General features: G+C 34.4%; 1 protein-coding gene across 1 annotated transcript in view; it reads left to right on the top strand.

Annotated features, from left to right (window-relative positions):
• LOC149567726 (tetratricopeptide repeat (TPR)-containing protein) overlaps positions 1-18,273 on the top strand; it is a 217,655-nt gene that overhangs the window by 13,824 nt on the left and 185,558 nt on the right. The window contains exon 2 of the mRNA XM_089820990.1: positions 16,281-16,500. Within this exon, the coding sequence (XP_089677116.1) occupies positions 16,281-16,500 (220 nt within the window). The remainder of the gene's footprint in view (positions 1-16,280; positions 16,501-18,273) is intronic.

The following is an 18,273-nucleotide window of genomic DNA, read 5'->3' as shown; positions in this document are numbered from 1 at the left end:
AGATTGCCCTGTTAGGAGTGGCTTGGTTAGAGGTCTTCAAACACTTCAATCTTAAAATGTCACTTTGTTAAAGGATTTACAATCTGACTGTTAACTCTGTTAAGAGATTTCTTCATTGCTACAATGGTTAGAAGGCAACAATAATTTGACCTAATTTATGAAGCAACTTCTTTTGCAGATCCAAATCTCTTTTTGGGTTTGTCCTTTGGATCCTTATAGATCAGAATAATCTTTGCAGCTTATCTTCCACCCTTGCCTACTCTGCCTTTTCCTTTGATCACATGTCCATCTTATTCCATGTATTTCACATCTCACTACACTTCTTTGACCTTTCTTATATATCATAGGCTTTGTCAAGTCGGCTTGAATACCCTTTCAAATAACAATTAAACATGCAACTAGTTGACCTCAATTAGTTAAATAATTTACAAGTGTAATCTGCTGACACTCGGTCAATACTGGGATTAATCACTCGGTTAACACTAGAAGTCCTTTGATGCCCGACCACTCAGTTAATGCTGGAAGATGGATATCCTTCATTGCCCGATTGCTCAGTTAGTGTTGACATTTGTGTAACATCAATGACAATATAGAATTTGAAGAATTGTTTCGTACAGAAATTTCTGAGGAATTTTGCTTGCTTGAGTGTTTGAAGCTGCTTGGGAACTTATATTTGTGCATGTGGATGTCCATGATGTGAAAATGAGGTGCATAGGCTTCCTTTTATACTAGTTTTTGTGCGCGAAAACAAAGCAAGTTGACAGAGTTATCCGATTTTCAAATTTGAATCCTCGAGACAAAATTGTCCCCAAGACCCAAAGTCCTTGGGGGGTCAATCTATTCCATGATTATCCCGAGATGGGGTAACCCCAGGGTCTCGGAAATTGCACAAATGAAAGTGGAAGAAATGGGACTGAGTTGGAGAAAGAGCTGATTGAGCACAAATCCATCCATGGTCCATAAAGTCACTAAAGGACAGGAGTGAAAGTCTTAAATAATGGGTGCTTCATTTTAAGATGGTAATATATATATATATAATTTTTACATATTTTTTGTACTAACGAACCCAAACCCCATTTCAAAATCTTGTTGTACCAGCAAATTGGTTCTTTGAACTTGAACTTGAATTAAATGCAAGCTATATATATATATATATATATATATATATATATATATATATATATATATATATATATATATATATATATATATGTATAATTTTTACATATTTTTGTACTAACGAACCCAAACCCCATTTCAAAATCTTGTTGTACCAGCAAATCGGTTCTTTGAACTTGAACTTGAATTAAATGCAAGCTCCATAATTACATGAAATTCACATTGTTAATTTCATTATGCAACTCCTAGATTGCTAAATTCCCTCTAAAATTCCTATTCCTGGTCCACAAAAAATAATGCCACTTAGTCTATTGTGGCTGGAAAAATATTTGTATGTACAACTTAGTTTTGAGAATAAGTGGAAACATACTTTCCCATTTACGTGAAGAGCATATTAAATATAAGGTAAGTCTAAGTTCTTAATGTACTTAGTTTATCTTATTTTACTAATTTATTTAGTATTATACCACTCGGTCAACCTTATTTATGTAGACTTATATATAAAATTTCAACGCCAATAAATAATCACTTATATATATTTGTGAACTTTGTTGACAAGGTTATATATAGATACATATCTATGTATATACTTTATACTACACATATTTGTATACATATTTGGTAAGATCATGCCAAAAATTCTTTAAGAAACAAAATCTCTTATCACTTAAGATGGCTAAGAGCAATAGATTGACAAGTTACAATTCTAGGACATCATTTCGATCGAACACTAGGTTACTCAACGCAACAATCAAATGACACTAAAAAAACCCTACTAGGATCCTAATCAAGACTTATGCCATCTTGGTTGCACTAGTCCAAACCTAGTCAATACTTACTAGCTTTGGATCATAACCATCATGTTTGGACCCCCCTTTCCGGACAATACTTCCTTCCCCCTTTTCCTTGAAGGATGATCATATCTTGTATCCGCTTGTTAATAAAAATAGTCAATCTGTAATCATAAATATTCCACCATTTATTTAAATGAAATAATGAAATTACATTGCTTCAGATAAGAATGAAATCATCATATTATTCCTTTTGCAAGACTTGAACTACTGTTTCATGCAAGAAGGAAATAAAAAAATGATTACCATCTAGGGCATCATTATAAGCAAAGCCATTGTTTACGAAAATAAAATACTTTTTAGGGCATCAAATTAAACAAACCATTGTTTACGAAAACCAAATATCATCTAGGGCATCAACATAAAGAAACCATCAAAAAGTTTTAATAGTCAGGAGGGATGTGACATATCGTTTGCCTTGTGAATCATTGTCGTCAATGATTGCGATTACAAAACATTTACAATTTTTTTACATCATTAAAGCATTGTTCAACTCGTTCAACTGGTTGTAAACATTAAACAAAAAAGGAAATCGCCGATGTATCTCATCATAGTTTGTGCAAGTAATGTTGTCCTTAGAATATTGGTCCCATTGAACCTTGCACTGCCTAACCTCTTTATTTCATAAGCAAAGCTTACGTACCTTAAGCACCTTAATGGGCTCGATCACAACCACTCCTGGGTCTCGCACTTGCAAGGATTTTCAATAATTCATATGATCAAAGTTTGATACATAACCATATGATACATAATAGGTGTTAGCATTTGGGCAAGAGTTGGAGGTAAAGGAATTTTGTAAGCAACCGAGTTCACAACTTCTAGAATCTCAAAAGGTTTGACGTATTTGGGTGCTAACTTGGCAAATTTCTTGAAGGTGATGACACTTTTTTGAGGTTTGACTAATTGGAGTACTTTCTCTCCCACCTCAAAGTGTCTGGGTGTTCGCTTTGCATCTGCATAGCTCTTTTGGCAATTGTTAGCTTTTGCTAACCTTTATTGGATTAGGGTAACCTGCTTTTCTATTTTTCAAAGTATCTTTTGACCGAGGACTATCCTATCTTCCTGTTTATCCCAATTGATAGGAGTTTTGCACTTCCTTCCATATAATGCTTCAAATGGAGCCATCTTGATGGATGACTGATAAGTGCTATTGCATGTGGAGTCAACTAATGGAAAAGACCTCCCACTTGTATGTTGGTCGATGCAATACATGCTTAAAAGGTCTTCTAGTATTTGATTGACTCATTTTGTCTAGCTATCTTTTTTTGGATGGTAGGTTGAACTAATATTCAATTGTGTACCTAAGGCTGCAAAAATAGTTTGCCAGAATCTAAATGTCATCCTAATATCCGTATCAGATATTATTTTTTTAGGTGCCTCTTGGAGTCTGAAAATCTCTTGAACAAACTTGTGGGTTGTAACAGGTGCTCCATCTGTCAAGTGCCTAGGTTTAAATTGGTCTACCTTGGTGACTTTGTCAAAATGCTTGTTTTGTGACATAGGCAATCCTTCGACAAAGTACACAGTAATCGTTTGTTATTTCCATTCTAGTACAATGTGGTTGAAGCGACCTCGTTGAATGTTGATGCTCCTACCTTTACCCTTTGGCACTCTAAACAACTGGATCCAAATCTGGCAACATTTCTCTTCATACCTTTCCAAAAGTATAGGGGTTTAACGTTTACAATAAGTTTTGTAACTCCTCGATGTTCAGAAGAAGGTGTGGAATACACTTCCGTCCATGCTAGGTTTCTTAATTTTGACAACTTTGGATCATATATTTTGCCTTCAAATCTTAATAATCCATTTGGTTTTAACCTGAACCAATCATATTTATGGTCTGAGGATTATCTTGAAGGCCTTCTCTTACTTGATGGTATAATGCCGATGTTAAAGGATCCATTGTCTGAAATTTGTATAGATTGAAGCTATAGCTGAAATATGTTGTTTGTGGCTCAAGGCATTAGCCACACTGTTTTCCTTCCAATTGATGTAACTTATTTCAAAATTGTAGTCGAAAATTAATTCCAACCATCTTCTCTAACGTCTATTCAAATTAGGTTGAGTGATTATATACCTCAACCCTTGATGGTTAGATTGAAGCTCAAAGACCTTCCTCATCAAGGAATGACACCATCGCTGTAAAGCATGAAGAATTGTAGCTAACTCTAAGTCATGGAGTGCGTAGTTCATCTCATAGAGTACATTGTTCATCAATTTCATAAATGCTGCTGGTGCATTGGTTAACCCAAATGGTAAAACTGTGGCTCATAGTGGCCATAACAAGTTTTGAATGTTGTTTTATGTATGTCTTTGTCCTTATGCCTCAACTAATGGTACCATGACCGCAAGTCTATTTTAGAAAATACTACGGCTCCTTGCATTTGATCAAAGAAACCATCAATACGGGGCAAGGGATATGTTTCTTATTGTCACCTTGTTGAACATTTTGTAGACTATACAAAGAGAAAGGATCCTATCCTTCTCTTGACGAAAGTAACTGGTGCCTCCCAAGGCTACACACTATGTCAAATCAACCCTTTACTAAGAAATTGCTGCAGTCGTGCTTTCAATTCCATGAGTTCTACCATTATTATTTTGTAGGGAGCCTTAGAGGTAGGCTCAACACTTTGCATGAGATTCATGGAAAAATCGAAGATACTTTTAGGGGGCAGTCCTGGTAGTTTCTCAGGAAACACATCCTGATAGTTGCGAAGATAAGTATACTCATCTTCGAAGGGCTCTTCATTTCCCTTGTCTAACTCGATTTCATCATGCTACCTTGTGTTGAATACATGCAAGTCATGTAATTGGTTAACTTCCTTGGTGTTGTTTAAGTCCTCTATGTTGACAACAAACAATTGACATCCATTTTCCTCACTGCACCGTTATTGTGAAGAAGAGAGCCGTGTCAGCTTTACTTCTCATTGGATGCCTTGCAAGGGCACTACATTACCTAGGTCATCTAAGCATTCTATTGTTTTGTTGAAACAATGAAATAAATGTTTGAATGTCCTATTGGCCTTAAACATTTGATATTTATCTTTCACTATTATTATCATGGAGCATTTATTTTATTGATAATAAATTACAAGTATATATATATATATATATATATATATATATATATATATATATATATATATATATATATATATATATATATATATATATATATGTATGTATGTATATGTATATATATATTATTATCATAAATTATAATCATGATAATACATTGATCAAATATCATTTGTGACATATGTTAAAGCGATACTAATGTGAGTTAATATATTAACAAGTGACATGTCTTAATGGGAGATATGCCTTTTTATATTATATACATGTCTCTATAGAAGAAATCAATAAGTGTTATTACAAGTTACAAAAGAGATATATAATAGCATCTCAAGTGGAAAGCATAACATTATGCACCTAGGAGACAAATTAAAGTTAAAATTTCCTAAACCTAAATCGGATCAAACTTAACATGGTATTAGAGCGGGTTGTTTGCTGGGAATGGATTTAGACACAAGGCATCAAAGATCAAGTTTTTTGTTAGCTTTGACATTGTAAAGGAGACACTTTCAAAGGAATTTAAAGTAGATTGATTTGAGTTGAAGAATTATATCAATCGTGGAATATTTATGCATCGATCTATGTTGTGAAATTGTGGCTCACTTAATTTAAGCCAGGCTGTCGACATATTAAGATTGAAAGTAATTTGGTTGCTTCTATTATAGGTGGAGGCTATATTTCATATCCATGGGCCCTTATTTAGTACTCTGGTCATTCTCTAATGTTGACCATAGGAAATACTAAGAATCATGGAAAATGAAAGTTTAGATGGTACGGAGGATTGAAACCAATATTTAAAAAATTGATTTTCTTGATATGAAGAGTCTCTAGTGGCAGGTTGATTATTTCAGACATAGAATTGAGTTCTTGATTTCATTCCTGTGTTCTGTGTAACATTATTTCTATGTGAGCCGAAAAAAAGGAAATGTGGTTCTCATTGGCCATATCTTGGTTTTGTGGAATTGCAGTGGGCCCATTTCTCCATATTATTGAGTCTGTTGACTATAGTTCAAAGACTAAATATTTCAGTTTATTATCATTAGATGTTGGAGATGAATATTACATCATTATCCTTGTGCATGAGCTCTGGCTTACAGATCGGTAGCGCAAGGCTCTCCGATATTTGGCATTGGAAAAAATTTGTCATGCCATGAAGACATGACTGATATAGGAACTAAAGATATAGTTTCCTGACAACTATGATTACATTCATAGCATGGTGGAAAAAAAGAGCAGGTAATGATTGGTAGAGATAAACATTAGGATGAAATATGATCAACTAAGATATCTTAGAAGATACCAAGCAGTGTATATTTGACCCACTCTTTCACTAGGAATGGTATACGGATCAATAATGACAATGAATATGATGATTCAAATATTGAGATAAAACATAACATGAGCGATTCAGTCTTTTTTTAATTCAGCCTAAACAAATCAATACCGAGTGGGGATTGATACTAAGAGTCAATGAATGAATGTACTAACATGGGACGATGGAAACAAAGCCAACAATTTACTTAGAATTGTTAACCGATTACAGATTAGTGACAAGTGTAATGTGAAGAATTTTGATAAGACCCTTCAATCATAAGGAGATCTTTCATGACACAACAAGCCTTAAATATCATTTTAGATCAAGAGCGATGATATATTCGTTATGATCATGCCACTGAGAATAATAAAGTGACAACAGACTATTTATATCATCACTCGTGGTGTATTCAAGTGATTGAGAAAGGAACATAATGTCAAACTTTGTATCAAGATATATCTGAATTGATTTTTAGTATATTGATCATATAAAGCCAAATCAAAGAGAATTAGCAAAACGACGACATAAAATATCAGCCGTTTCCTATGAGTTCAGTGATTGAGGAATTTCAAAACTGACACAAGGATATGGGTAGAGATTCCAAAAATCACCAAGTGTTGTTTTTGGTAGACTTGTCCAACGACAATACTTATTATTTCCTAACAACTTCAATTGAGGAGACTATTATCAATAAAAGAATATAAAGATTTGAACCAAGTGTTGTATAAATATTGTTATTAGCGATCTCCTTATTTACTACACAATCTAAATTTGAGGACAAACTCTCATTTTCTACATAATTTCTGTTCTTGGTGGTCATTCCTTAGGTACTAGAAGCTAGGAATTATGTATCTGCTAGATAGAATGTAATTGGAAACCACCTTGTGCAATGCATTAGACTGCTAGTCAATATTGTTGAAGTGTGCAAGAGATTGTTGTGTGTGACTTTTCATAAATTATGCCAAACAATATTGTCATTTCCTTTGGAACATTCAAACTCAGGCCTGATTATATTGTGATTGTAAGAGAAGTCTTCATATTTAACCATCAAAATATTCGAAGAGACAATGTTATCATGGGGAGCTAAGATTGTAGCATTCTATATTTCCTTTTCGTAGCCATTGATAAATTAAAGAAGTTACATTAACAATAGCAAGAGTTTATAATGTTTTGAAGGCTAGACATTGTCATCAACATTCTATCTTTTGTCGGTTGAATACATGTTATCCTAGCAAATTTGCCAAAAGCTACACACAACATAAAGGGCGCAAATTGTATTCGCAACCATTAAACGAGTAGTGGATTTGAGAATAATACCTTCTATATTGCTACCTCTAACAAATCCTTTTTCTTCGAAGCATGTTAATTTGGAAACAAAACAATGTGTTTTAATCCCTTTACTAAGGCAAAAAAAACAAAAAATCTCTTCCAAGTCATATCAACCTTGTTAAAGGATGAATTTATTATATGATCCTTGATTGGTGAATGAGGATATCAAATTAGTGGTGTTGTGATTCGTTTATGTGTCTATGAAATGTCGAGACTATGTTAAGGTTTGACCACTATTGGATGAAAGACCAAACAAGAGCTTTGACGTAGTCTAATACTCAGATGGAAGAAAGAAGAAGATTACATTAGAAAGGGATGTTGATGAGTGTTTTCTTCAAAATAATTAGATAAGTATTTTATTCTTATTAGAGAGTAATCCATTTTTATTTGCTCATTGTAGCCCCTCTCTTATATGTATTCATGTAATAAGAACTATTTGCCTTGATATTTTCCTTTTTCTTTGGGGATGTTCTTGGAGGAAAAGAAGAATGGTACATTAGGTATGCTACTAAAATATAATGCATAACTCAATTTTGTAGCTCTAAAGTGGTTTTGGATCTAGGATTCCTTAGTCATACGTTAATCATGCTAGATAAAGTGAGGCTATTGGAGCAAGATGTCTTCTATGATTGAGATTTTGAGTATCCTTCTATAACAAGAGGGAGCCTAACTTTTCATTAGAGGCAAGCTTGGACAAAGAGGTTAGGAGGTTGATGCATGTACTTGAAGCTTCAAAAGGGAACCACATTAGCTTGAAAGTCAAGTGTTGCCAAGCCTGAGGATAAATCCACAATTTAGTACATTCATTCATGTTACCATGAATCAAGGTATGCTTCCGTGACAGAGGGAGTAGATAGAGGATATGCTTCAATTTACTTTTGAGGATCTTGGTCATATTGATTTAGAGGAACCACATTAGCTTGAAAGTCAAGTGTTGCCAAGCCTGAGGATAAATCCACAATTTAGTACATTCATTCATGTTACCATGAATCAAGGTATGCTTCCGTGACAGAGGGAGTAGATAGAGGATATGCTTCAATTTACTTTTGAGGATCTTGGTCATATTGATTTAGAGGGAGCAGATCATGTCGAGATGGATTCTCTAGTGATCAAGAAACTGTAGCAATTAGAGGACTATGATTCATGGGATGAAGTTCCATATGTATGGATTCAAAGGCCTTTATGCAAATGCCTAAACTGTAGATGGATACTTGGAATGCTATTCATTCATAGCACATTATCCTAAAGTTTTGACAACTGATATTTTCTCCAAAGCCTTTTGCCAAAGTGAAGTTTGTTCATTATTAAAGACAAGCTCGACGTCATGGATCAAAGCCCTTACTAAGAGGGAGCCTCAACATCAATGATTACCTGAGATGTACCTTAATGCATCCTTCTTTGTGAGAGCAGTTTCAGATGAAACTTTGGGAATATTCATGGTGGATCCACCTTCTTTTATGGTTAATGGTGGATGTCATGTGAGTTATTACATGATCTTGTGAAAACTTCTTGAGAGGTGATGATCTTTCAATAAAGTGTACCTGTGGTTACTATGGTAAATTGATGATTTTTTTAACATAGCTTAACCTACTATCACGATGAATATCATATGGTTCAGAGAACATGTCATGATAGTTGATTTCACTTACATAAATATTTGCTGAGTAGTGTGCAACTACAATGAGTTATATTTTTGAGATATGCCATGAGCAAATATCTTCTCCGATAGACATTATGACACGTGATGTCATTAGAAAAATTGTATGGTGAATATCTCGTGGTTGATATTCTTGGGCATACCATACTCCTGATGTTACTGTGAGCTAATAATAGTACATTGTGTTGATAAGTAGGAGGTATTTTCCACAAGAAGTCAAATTATGATATTGCTATCAAGATTTAATTGTGCAGTTTTTGAGTCAAACTCACTGACCCATGTTTATTTGGATATAAATCATATCCCCTTGCTAAGAGGGAATATTAATGATTGTAGCTTCGATCAGGTGATTCCAATTGATGAAATCAAATGTTTGATTAGTTTATTGGCCTTAAACATTTGATATCTATCCTTCATTATTATTGTCATGGAGCATTATTATTAATAATAAATTACTAAGTAGATATATATCTATCTATATATATGTATGTTATATATATGAGATATATTATACATATATATATATATATATATATATATATATATATATATATATATATATATATATATATATATATATATATATATATATATATATAATCTATCTATCTATCTAGATGTATGTATGAATATTATATATATGAGATATATTTTACATATATATTATACACACACACACACATATATAAATTATTATTATTATATATTATAATCATGATAATATATTGAGCAAATATGATTTGTGATATATTTTAAAGCAATAACTAATGTGAGTTTATGATTTTTGATATATGTTAAAGCAATAACTAATGTGAGTTAAGATATTAACAAGAGACATGCCTCTTTATATCATATACGTATTCATTGAAAGAGTAAATTGAAACACTCAGAAATTAGTAAGTGTTATTACAAGTTACAACAAAGATATATTATATCATCTCAAGTGGAAAGCATAACATTATCCGTCTAGGAGACAAGTGAAAATGAAAATTTCCTAAATCTAAATCTGATCAAACTTTAACAAATATTGTATGACCCTAAAGGTGCCACATACAGGTTTACTTCTGTTATGTAGTCTAGAAGCTCAACCCTAACCTCAAATAGACATTGCTCTACCTGAGCTCTAGACTGATTTGCATACTCAACTGGCCGTGCATTATTCACGTATCAGTTCTTTTAGAAAATCTATTTTAGTATTTTCGGTGAGATGAAATTTTCAGTTGTCTTCATGTCTATCAAAACTGATATAGGATTACTGTAGAGCGTACCTGTTATCTCAATAAGGGTATCTGAAAGTCGGTTTGCCCACTATCCACTGCTGTGTGGACTTTTTTGTTGGAAAGTTGTCTATTGGTTAGGAAGAGGGTTCCTCTGTGTTTGCCCACCCTGTGCTGTAGTAGGGCACTGATTAGTGTTATGGTCACCCCCATAGGTGAAACATCCACTTGGAGAACATTCTTTCTGGTTGCTCTATTCTATTATGTTTCATTACCTCTATTACTTAGAGGCACTCTTTTTGCCCCCTTGAAAATCTTGCCGATTCCCTTTAAACTTCTTATCACCCTTAGTGTTACTGTCCTCTCTGTCTGATCTTTTCTTGAAGGTTTGAGAAGACCGTGACCATTTTGCCTTCTTTTGGCTTTGTCCCTAACAGAGTCATCTTTCTTGAGTTTCAACTCCTAACATACAACCATTTGATAGGCTTCAGTGGTGTTTTCTGGGGCAAGGACATCTACTGGGCCTCCAATTCGCTTGTGGAGTCCCATAATATGTTTCCTCAGACAAAAAAAATCATCTGCTTGAAGTTGGGGAACGTACTTGAATAACCTGTTGAACTTTTCCGTGTACTCATCCATGGTAAGTTCTCCTTGTCTGAGATCTTGAAACTCAGACGTTTTTTGTTTGCGGAAGAGTTGTGGCAGCCATCTCTGCCTGAATAATTCTACAAACTTGGCCCACGTTACACCTGTAGATTTCAGTTTAAGTTCAACTCTTATATTTTCCCACCAACCAGCAGCTTCCCCTATTAATTGGTAGTAGCCCCAAACTGCCTTCTGGGTCTCAGTGTAATCTCTGATATTGAAATATTTCTCCATACCTGTTAGCCACACTTTGGTGGCATCCCCAGGATCTGTTCCGTCATATTGCCGAGGCTTAAGCTTTTTCATATCTTTGGATATGTTTTGAACTCTCAAGATTCTCTCAGAATTTTGGGTTTGGGCATGTGACTTCCATGTCTGTTCTCTCTGACCCTAGGCTCGGACTCCCTTTTCCTCAATTTCATCCATGTTTCGTACTCTGTTCCAGATACCCAACTTGGGTCTGAGTCTCTTGCATCATCTGCAAGAGCCTATCTAATTTCTCTGATGGTGCTACTGGGGACTCTGATTGGTAATCACTCCTTGTGTTATCCATTCTAGTTTTGTTCAAACACCTGGTAAAGAAAACCTGTTTTAATTATCATCATAAGTAAACATTAAATGCAAATTGTAATAAATCAAGCATTCAATGCAAATGACATGAAGAGTACACACAACAAAATTTCTGTATTTATTTTCATTACAAAATTGTACTTACATTGAGTTACATTCTCAACAAAATTTGTATTTACATAATAAACTCAAAATTGCATATACATTTATAGACTAGGGTGCTGTAACTAGGAGCTGTCCTCACTGCCTTTACTGCCCTCACTGTAATGGGCTCTTCCTGATCCTCAAGATCAGAAAAAGGATGGACTCTATAGCCGGGGGCAGGTTTCCAACTGTTAACAGGCTGAAATGGCTCTTCTACAATACTAGGAGTCTGATGTTAAACTTTTGTTTCAGTTTTCTGGTTATGCTCAGCTAGCAAGGCTGCCTTAACTTGAGCCCTTACTTCAGGTGTCCATTTACGCCTTTGCTTCTTGATCCTTATCAGGGCTGCTGCAAGGGTTTTGTGATCCATTGGATGATCACATTGGTAGTAGTAGTAATCTTTGTACAAAGCGTTTGACAGTTTTAATGGGAAGTCTTGAACTTTCTTTCATTTTGTTTGAATTATCCGCATCCTTGTAAGAAACTAAATTGCTTCGTTCAGTTTAAGTTTTGAGTTAAGAGGAGCCCCAGTTATAGTTTAGAGCCCGGTAGCTCTGATACCTTGTGTAACATGCAAAGAATTTTAAACATGAAAGTAATGACTAAGTGATATACATATCGAGATATATGTATATGTATATATAGAACGGAAAAGAACTTGCAAAACAAATTGGAACTAACATGGTAAAGTTAATATTTTTTTTCAGAACATAATTAAATTGTAATAAATTGAAAAGGCAACTTTCTATGTGGATCATAAATATGCATATCATTATCATCAACTTAAGCAAGACACAAAGTAGAAGGAAGAGATCTTACTGATCATAATTAGTAACCTAAGTTGCCAATTCGGATTCTGGTACAGATGCGGGTTTGAAATTCGCTCAATATTTTTTTGAGTTGGGTTCCAGTTCATTTTAGGTTCATCCGTGCAAGATTTAAAAAAAATAAAATAAAATATATTTTCATATATTATTATGTATAAAATTTAAATAAATAAATAAAGTGATATTAAGTTAATTATTTATAAAGTTATTTTTGAGTAATAGGAATTTCTTGCTTCTTTAGTCACTAGCACTTAGTATGAAATTCCCTAGTACATGCTTATGCTGCTGCATATTAAGAAGAGGTGTTTTTTTCTTTAAAATCAGACAACCTATTAAACCTCAGAAGGATTCAAAATCTTTCAGCTGTTATCTCTGTGATGTTTCCCATCTGTCAAGCTTGGACATTCTTAAACTAGCTTGTTAATAGTAGCTAGACTAATTTGCTTGCATAAAAATGGTCTTTAAGTTCAAATTCCCTGTCTTATTCGTGTCTTGCCTCTTGTTCAGATTATGTAACGTTTGCTACAGAATTGCTTCCCTTTCAAATTGCTGGAGCTTGTTTTCCTATTGTGCTGCTTCTCTTAACATGCCGTGTGTATATATCTCCATTCTTTCAAAGCCAATGATTATTTAAATAGTTTCTTGGCTCATATGAAATGCCATCAAAATGCACGTTAGTTCCTCCTCTATCATTTCCTTTTGTATTACATTTGAAAAATGGGCTGCAAGAGCTCAATGTCCAAGGCGGTTCTGCAAATTAGATGAAATTCACATTGTCAATTTCATTTTGCAGCTCTCAAATTGCCGCCACTATCCATTGTGGTTGAAGGAGATATTCTTATGTTAACACTTAAATTCAATTTCCAAACTTCATATTATGAAATCCTCTGGTATTTAATTCTCAGTCCACAGAAAATTACGCCACATAGTCTAATGTGGCTGGAAAAATATTTATACATATTGCTTAGTTTTGAGAATAAGAGGAAACATATTTTCCCACTTATGCGAGGAGCTATTTAATATAAGGTAAGGCTAAGTTCTCAATGCAATTAAGTTTATTTTATTTTATTATTCATTTATACCACCCAGTCACCTTTATATATGTATACTTATATGTAGTATTTCAGTACCTATATATATATATATATAAAATTGTGAACTTTGTCACCAGAATTGCATATATATATATATATATATATATATATGAATACATATTTATGTATAGATTTTGTACTACACATACTTTTATACATATTTGGTAAGATCATGCCTAAAATTCTTTAAGAAACATAATCTCTTGAGTTATCAGTTAAGATGTCAGAGAAATAGATTGACAAGGTACAATTCTAGGATGCCATTGCTATCCAACACTAGTGTTACTTAACGCAATGACCAAATGACACCAAAAAAAACCACTAGGATCCTAATCAAGACTTATGCTATCTAGGTTGCACTAGTGCAGACCTAGTCACTACTTACCAGTTCCAAAAGTTCAGTTAGCTATGGATCATAACCATGTTTGCACCCCGCTTTCCCGGTGCGACTTTCTCTCCTCTTTTCCTTGGAGGACAATTAGTTTCTGCATCGACTTTCAAGAAAAAGAGTAGTCAGTTCGTAATCATAAATATTCCAACATTTATATACATGAGATAATTAAATTACATTACTCCAGATAAGAATGAAATCATCATATTATTCCTCTTGCAAGACCTGAACTACTGTTTCCATGAAAGCAGAAAATAAAAATCCGATTACCATCTTGGGCATCATTGTAAATAAAACCATTGTTTACGAAAGCCAAATACCATTTAGGGCTTCAGATCAAGCAAACCATTGTTTATGGAAAGCATGTGTCATCTAGGGCATCAAAATAAAAAAAATGGACACCTATGCCCCCAAAACTGGTGGTATTGTGGGCAAAATCAGGCATCAGATAACGGATCTTGAAGATGCTGTGAAAGTGATGAAGAAGGAGATAGCTGGATTCAGTAGAAGGATACAGGGCACCAATAAATTTGCAATAAAAGTGATGCATGCTTTTGTTATTGCCCTATGCTTGATGCAGGAGAGGATCACGGTAGTCAAATCGGGTGCTGATGAAGATTGCAAAGACCTCATTGAATTCCTCAAAAAGAAATGGGCTTAGACTCTCCTCTCTAAGAGGCTGGGTGGGAATTCTTAATGTTTTGTCAGTAATGAGGTTTTCTGTTTTTGTTGTTGTGCTTGTGGCAGCCCTTGGGGCTCTGGTCTCTGTTTAAATTCTGTGATGACTACTTTTATTGGCCCTGCATGGCTCGTGTTTATCTGGACATTTCGGTTAACTATGATACTATGATCTGTTTTATTTTTGTTTTCGGATGCTCTAGTTCATTCCATGTTTTCGATAGAGGTAAGAAAGGTTGCACTATTTTTCTGTTAAAGTGCTAGCTGCTGTTAATGTGCTATTAATGCTCTAGTTCTTGTCTGTACCATGGGCCAGCACCGCTTTGCTGCTTTTCTATTCAAAAACGTAAAATAACATCAAAAGTTTCAGTAGTAGGGAGGGGTGTGACGTACATACATTGTGACCAAAATATGACATGTCTTGATTATTATTTATTCCATCCAAAACAGACTTAAATCCAGGAATATTAGCTTATTCTTGGTAGAGGTTTACTATTAACTTTACAATTGGAGTTTCTACATCCAAAGTTCAATAAATCTAATTTATTATATGATAATATTTTAACATCAAAAAGGTGGATGCCTCCATGAAGGTCAACAAGCCAAATATAGCTATAGCATGGCTATGTAACCACCTCACTGAACTGAAAAGAAAAAGAAAAATCCAAATCAAAAGCAATCGATCTTATTAACGACTCAGTTAAGAAAAAGACAATTAATAATTTAGCTTTGTAGAATATTTGGAATTATGTCAATTTGGTTGGTCAATGGCCAAATATAAATGGTAAATAAATTTGCCTACCTCTTACCAATTCATTTTGTAGTGATTTTAATTTTTTTTGGAGACTTTGATTAATAATGTTGACTTGTACTAATATTACTGTTTAAGCTTAGTAACTAGAAATCATATATCTGCATCTACAAGTGACGAACTGTATATTTGTGTGTCAGTTTCCTAGTTAATAACATGACATGCAGTGCGTAAAATTGAAAATATTGTATTCAAGAAATTCAAACTATTGAGACCTTTATATCATCTTTCCTTAATGTCAAAGCCATACAATTGAGGAATTAGTATGCGACAGTGGCATTTTTTTTCTGTCAATAGTATGATGTGCATTGCATGCAATTGGAATGTTACTATTAAGAAAGATAAAGCAGCAAAATCTTTGGTTATCTCTATTTCTAATAGTGATGCTGTTCAAATCGAATTAATATTTTTCAAATCTTCAATTTGTGTGTTCCCTAGTTAATTATATGATCTGTACTGTATAGTGTATATAATTAAAAACTCAGAGCAACAGAACCTAGGTACTGTTCTCTTTTTGTATAGAAAGTCTGATGAAGATAAATTCCTGCCATATGCAGACGCACCAATGACGAAGAAAGGAAAAAAAGGAATTTTGTAAAGGTAAAAAAAATGGTCAAAGATATTGAAGAACAAAACAAAAAGATTGGTAAACCAGGAAGAGCACGTCAAAAGTTAAAAGGAGATCCAATGCTTGAATCTGGACATGACACAGATCCTGATCAACAATATTTAGGTATTTTGGCTGCTCGTGAGGAGAAAATCAAGAGCCTTAAGTCGGTATGTTTCTATTTTCAAGTGTAGGAATAAGCATTATTCATGACCTTGTCAACATGATACCCCTTAATTTGATGTAGCTGTCTTTATCAAATTAGCATACTCTATGATAAGCTAATATAGTAATAGAAAACATAAGATGAATGTTCTGGGTGGGTTCTCTTGTTGCTGAATATTTGTTAACCTTGCAATCATTTGTATCCAGGAAAGGAAGTAATCTTTTCCTTTTAGTGCCTAGCTGTTATTCAGTTTTTCAGAGCCGCTGTGGTATCTTTTTAACTAGTTGCAATGGCCTGTTGGTTTGAATCTATTAACGCCTTTTATTAGAATTCTCTTGGTTTCTTATGTTTTCATCATCTAGGTTCACTGTTTTGTGGGATACTCTTTTTGTTACAAGATTCAAGAATTGGTAGATTAACGGATTTCCGGATGATTGATTTATTAACAGAGGAACAAATGTGTTCCTTATAAAGAATTACAAGGACGGACGTTGTTTCTTTCGTTGTTTCTAAAAGAAACAACATAGACTGAAGATGAAATTAGAAACAAAACTGAAGACAAGATAGGAAACATTCCTATCTGGACTAAAGACAAAAGAGACAGGATAGGAAACATTCCTATCTAGACTAAAAGACGGACTACAAACAAGTAGTTGACCTTTATAGAAAGTATAAGATATTATCTTAATACACTCCCTTAATGGTCAACGTATAGATGTCAGAAAATTCTGGAATAATTAAGACCCTTGTTGGATCTACAGAATGCTGAAACCAAGAAGTTTTGCTAGAAGAGTGCTATGACTCAAAACAAATTGCAATTACAAAACTTCGTTTTTGTGGAAAAAATGGTAAAACCCAGAATCTCATGCAACCTTGTGTATTACAGACAACATGAAATGATTTTTGAGGAGAAAATCAACAAACCCAAAAAAACAAAAACAGATTTAGAAGGCGAAAAATGCAGCTTCGCCTTGATTGGGAAGCTCGACAACTTGTGCTGTTGGCTGGGAAGCATTTTGCCTTTGCTTGGGCAGCCAAACGTTTCCGACACTCGAACTTCATATGGCCAAACTTGTGACAGTAATTACACTGTAAGTTTTGCTTTGTAGAGCCATCCAGGGATTGAGCAGAAGGTTGATGCTGGGAAGGTTGAGAAGACTAGTGGTTGCTGATGTTCTGTTGAAAGGATTTTGCAGCAAATGCCTGCTCTTAGGAGGTTGTAGAAGCACTGCTACCAAATTGTTGTTTCCAACGATCCTGCTGCAGAAGTTTGGTGCATAATTTTGGAAACTTCAGATCAACATTAATTGACGTAATGTTGAGTGTTTCTATGAAGTGCTCATAGGATGATGGTAGACTTTTCAGAGTGATGACTACCATATCCTCTTCCTCCATTTTCCGACTAATAGCTTCGAGCTGATCGCGGATGTCCTTAATCTTTGTCAGATGCTCTTGTAAGGACTTACATTCATCCATCATAATGGAGAACAACTGATTCTTCAGAAAGAATGCCCGACTCTTGTCAGATGTTTCATGCAGCTCCTTCAGATATTTCCAGATTTCTGCAGCTGACTTGCCAGAAGGAATCTGCAGTAGCTGATCATCGATAACATAGAGCTTAAGAAGCATAACAGTCTCTTGATTGCGATCATCAAACTTGTCCTGTTCTACTTGGTCGGAGGTCGGACGAGTCTTTGTGCCCAGAACAAGCTCATCCAAACGACGATATTCAAAGATGGTTAACATGCGCTGCTTCTAGTGATTGTAATTGTGGCCA

The sequence above is a fragment of the Cupressus sempervirens genome, chromosome 3 (assembly GCF_028749045.1).
Source record: "Cupressus sempervirens isolate cs-2001-9-10 chromosome 3, ASM2874904v1, whole genome shotgun sequence".
In the NCBI taxonomy this organism is placed as follows: Eukaryota; Viridiplantae; Streptophyta; class Pinopsida; order Cupressales; family Cupressaceae; genus Cupressus; species Cupressus sempervirens.
The sequence above is the reverse complement of the archived record's forward strand: the minus strand, read 5'-3'. Positions and strand labels throughout refer to the sequence as shown.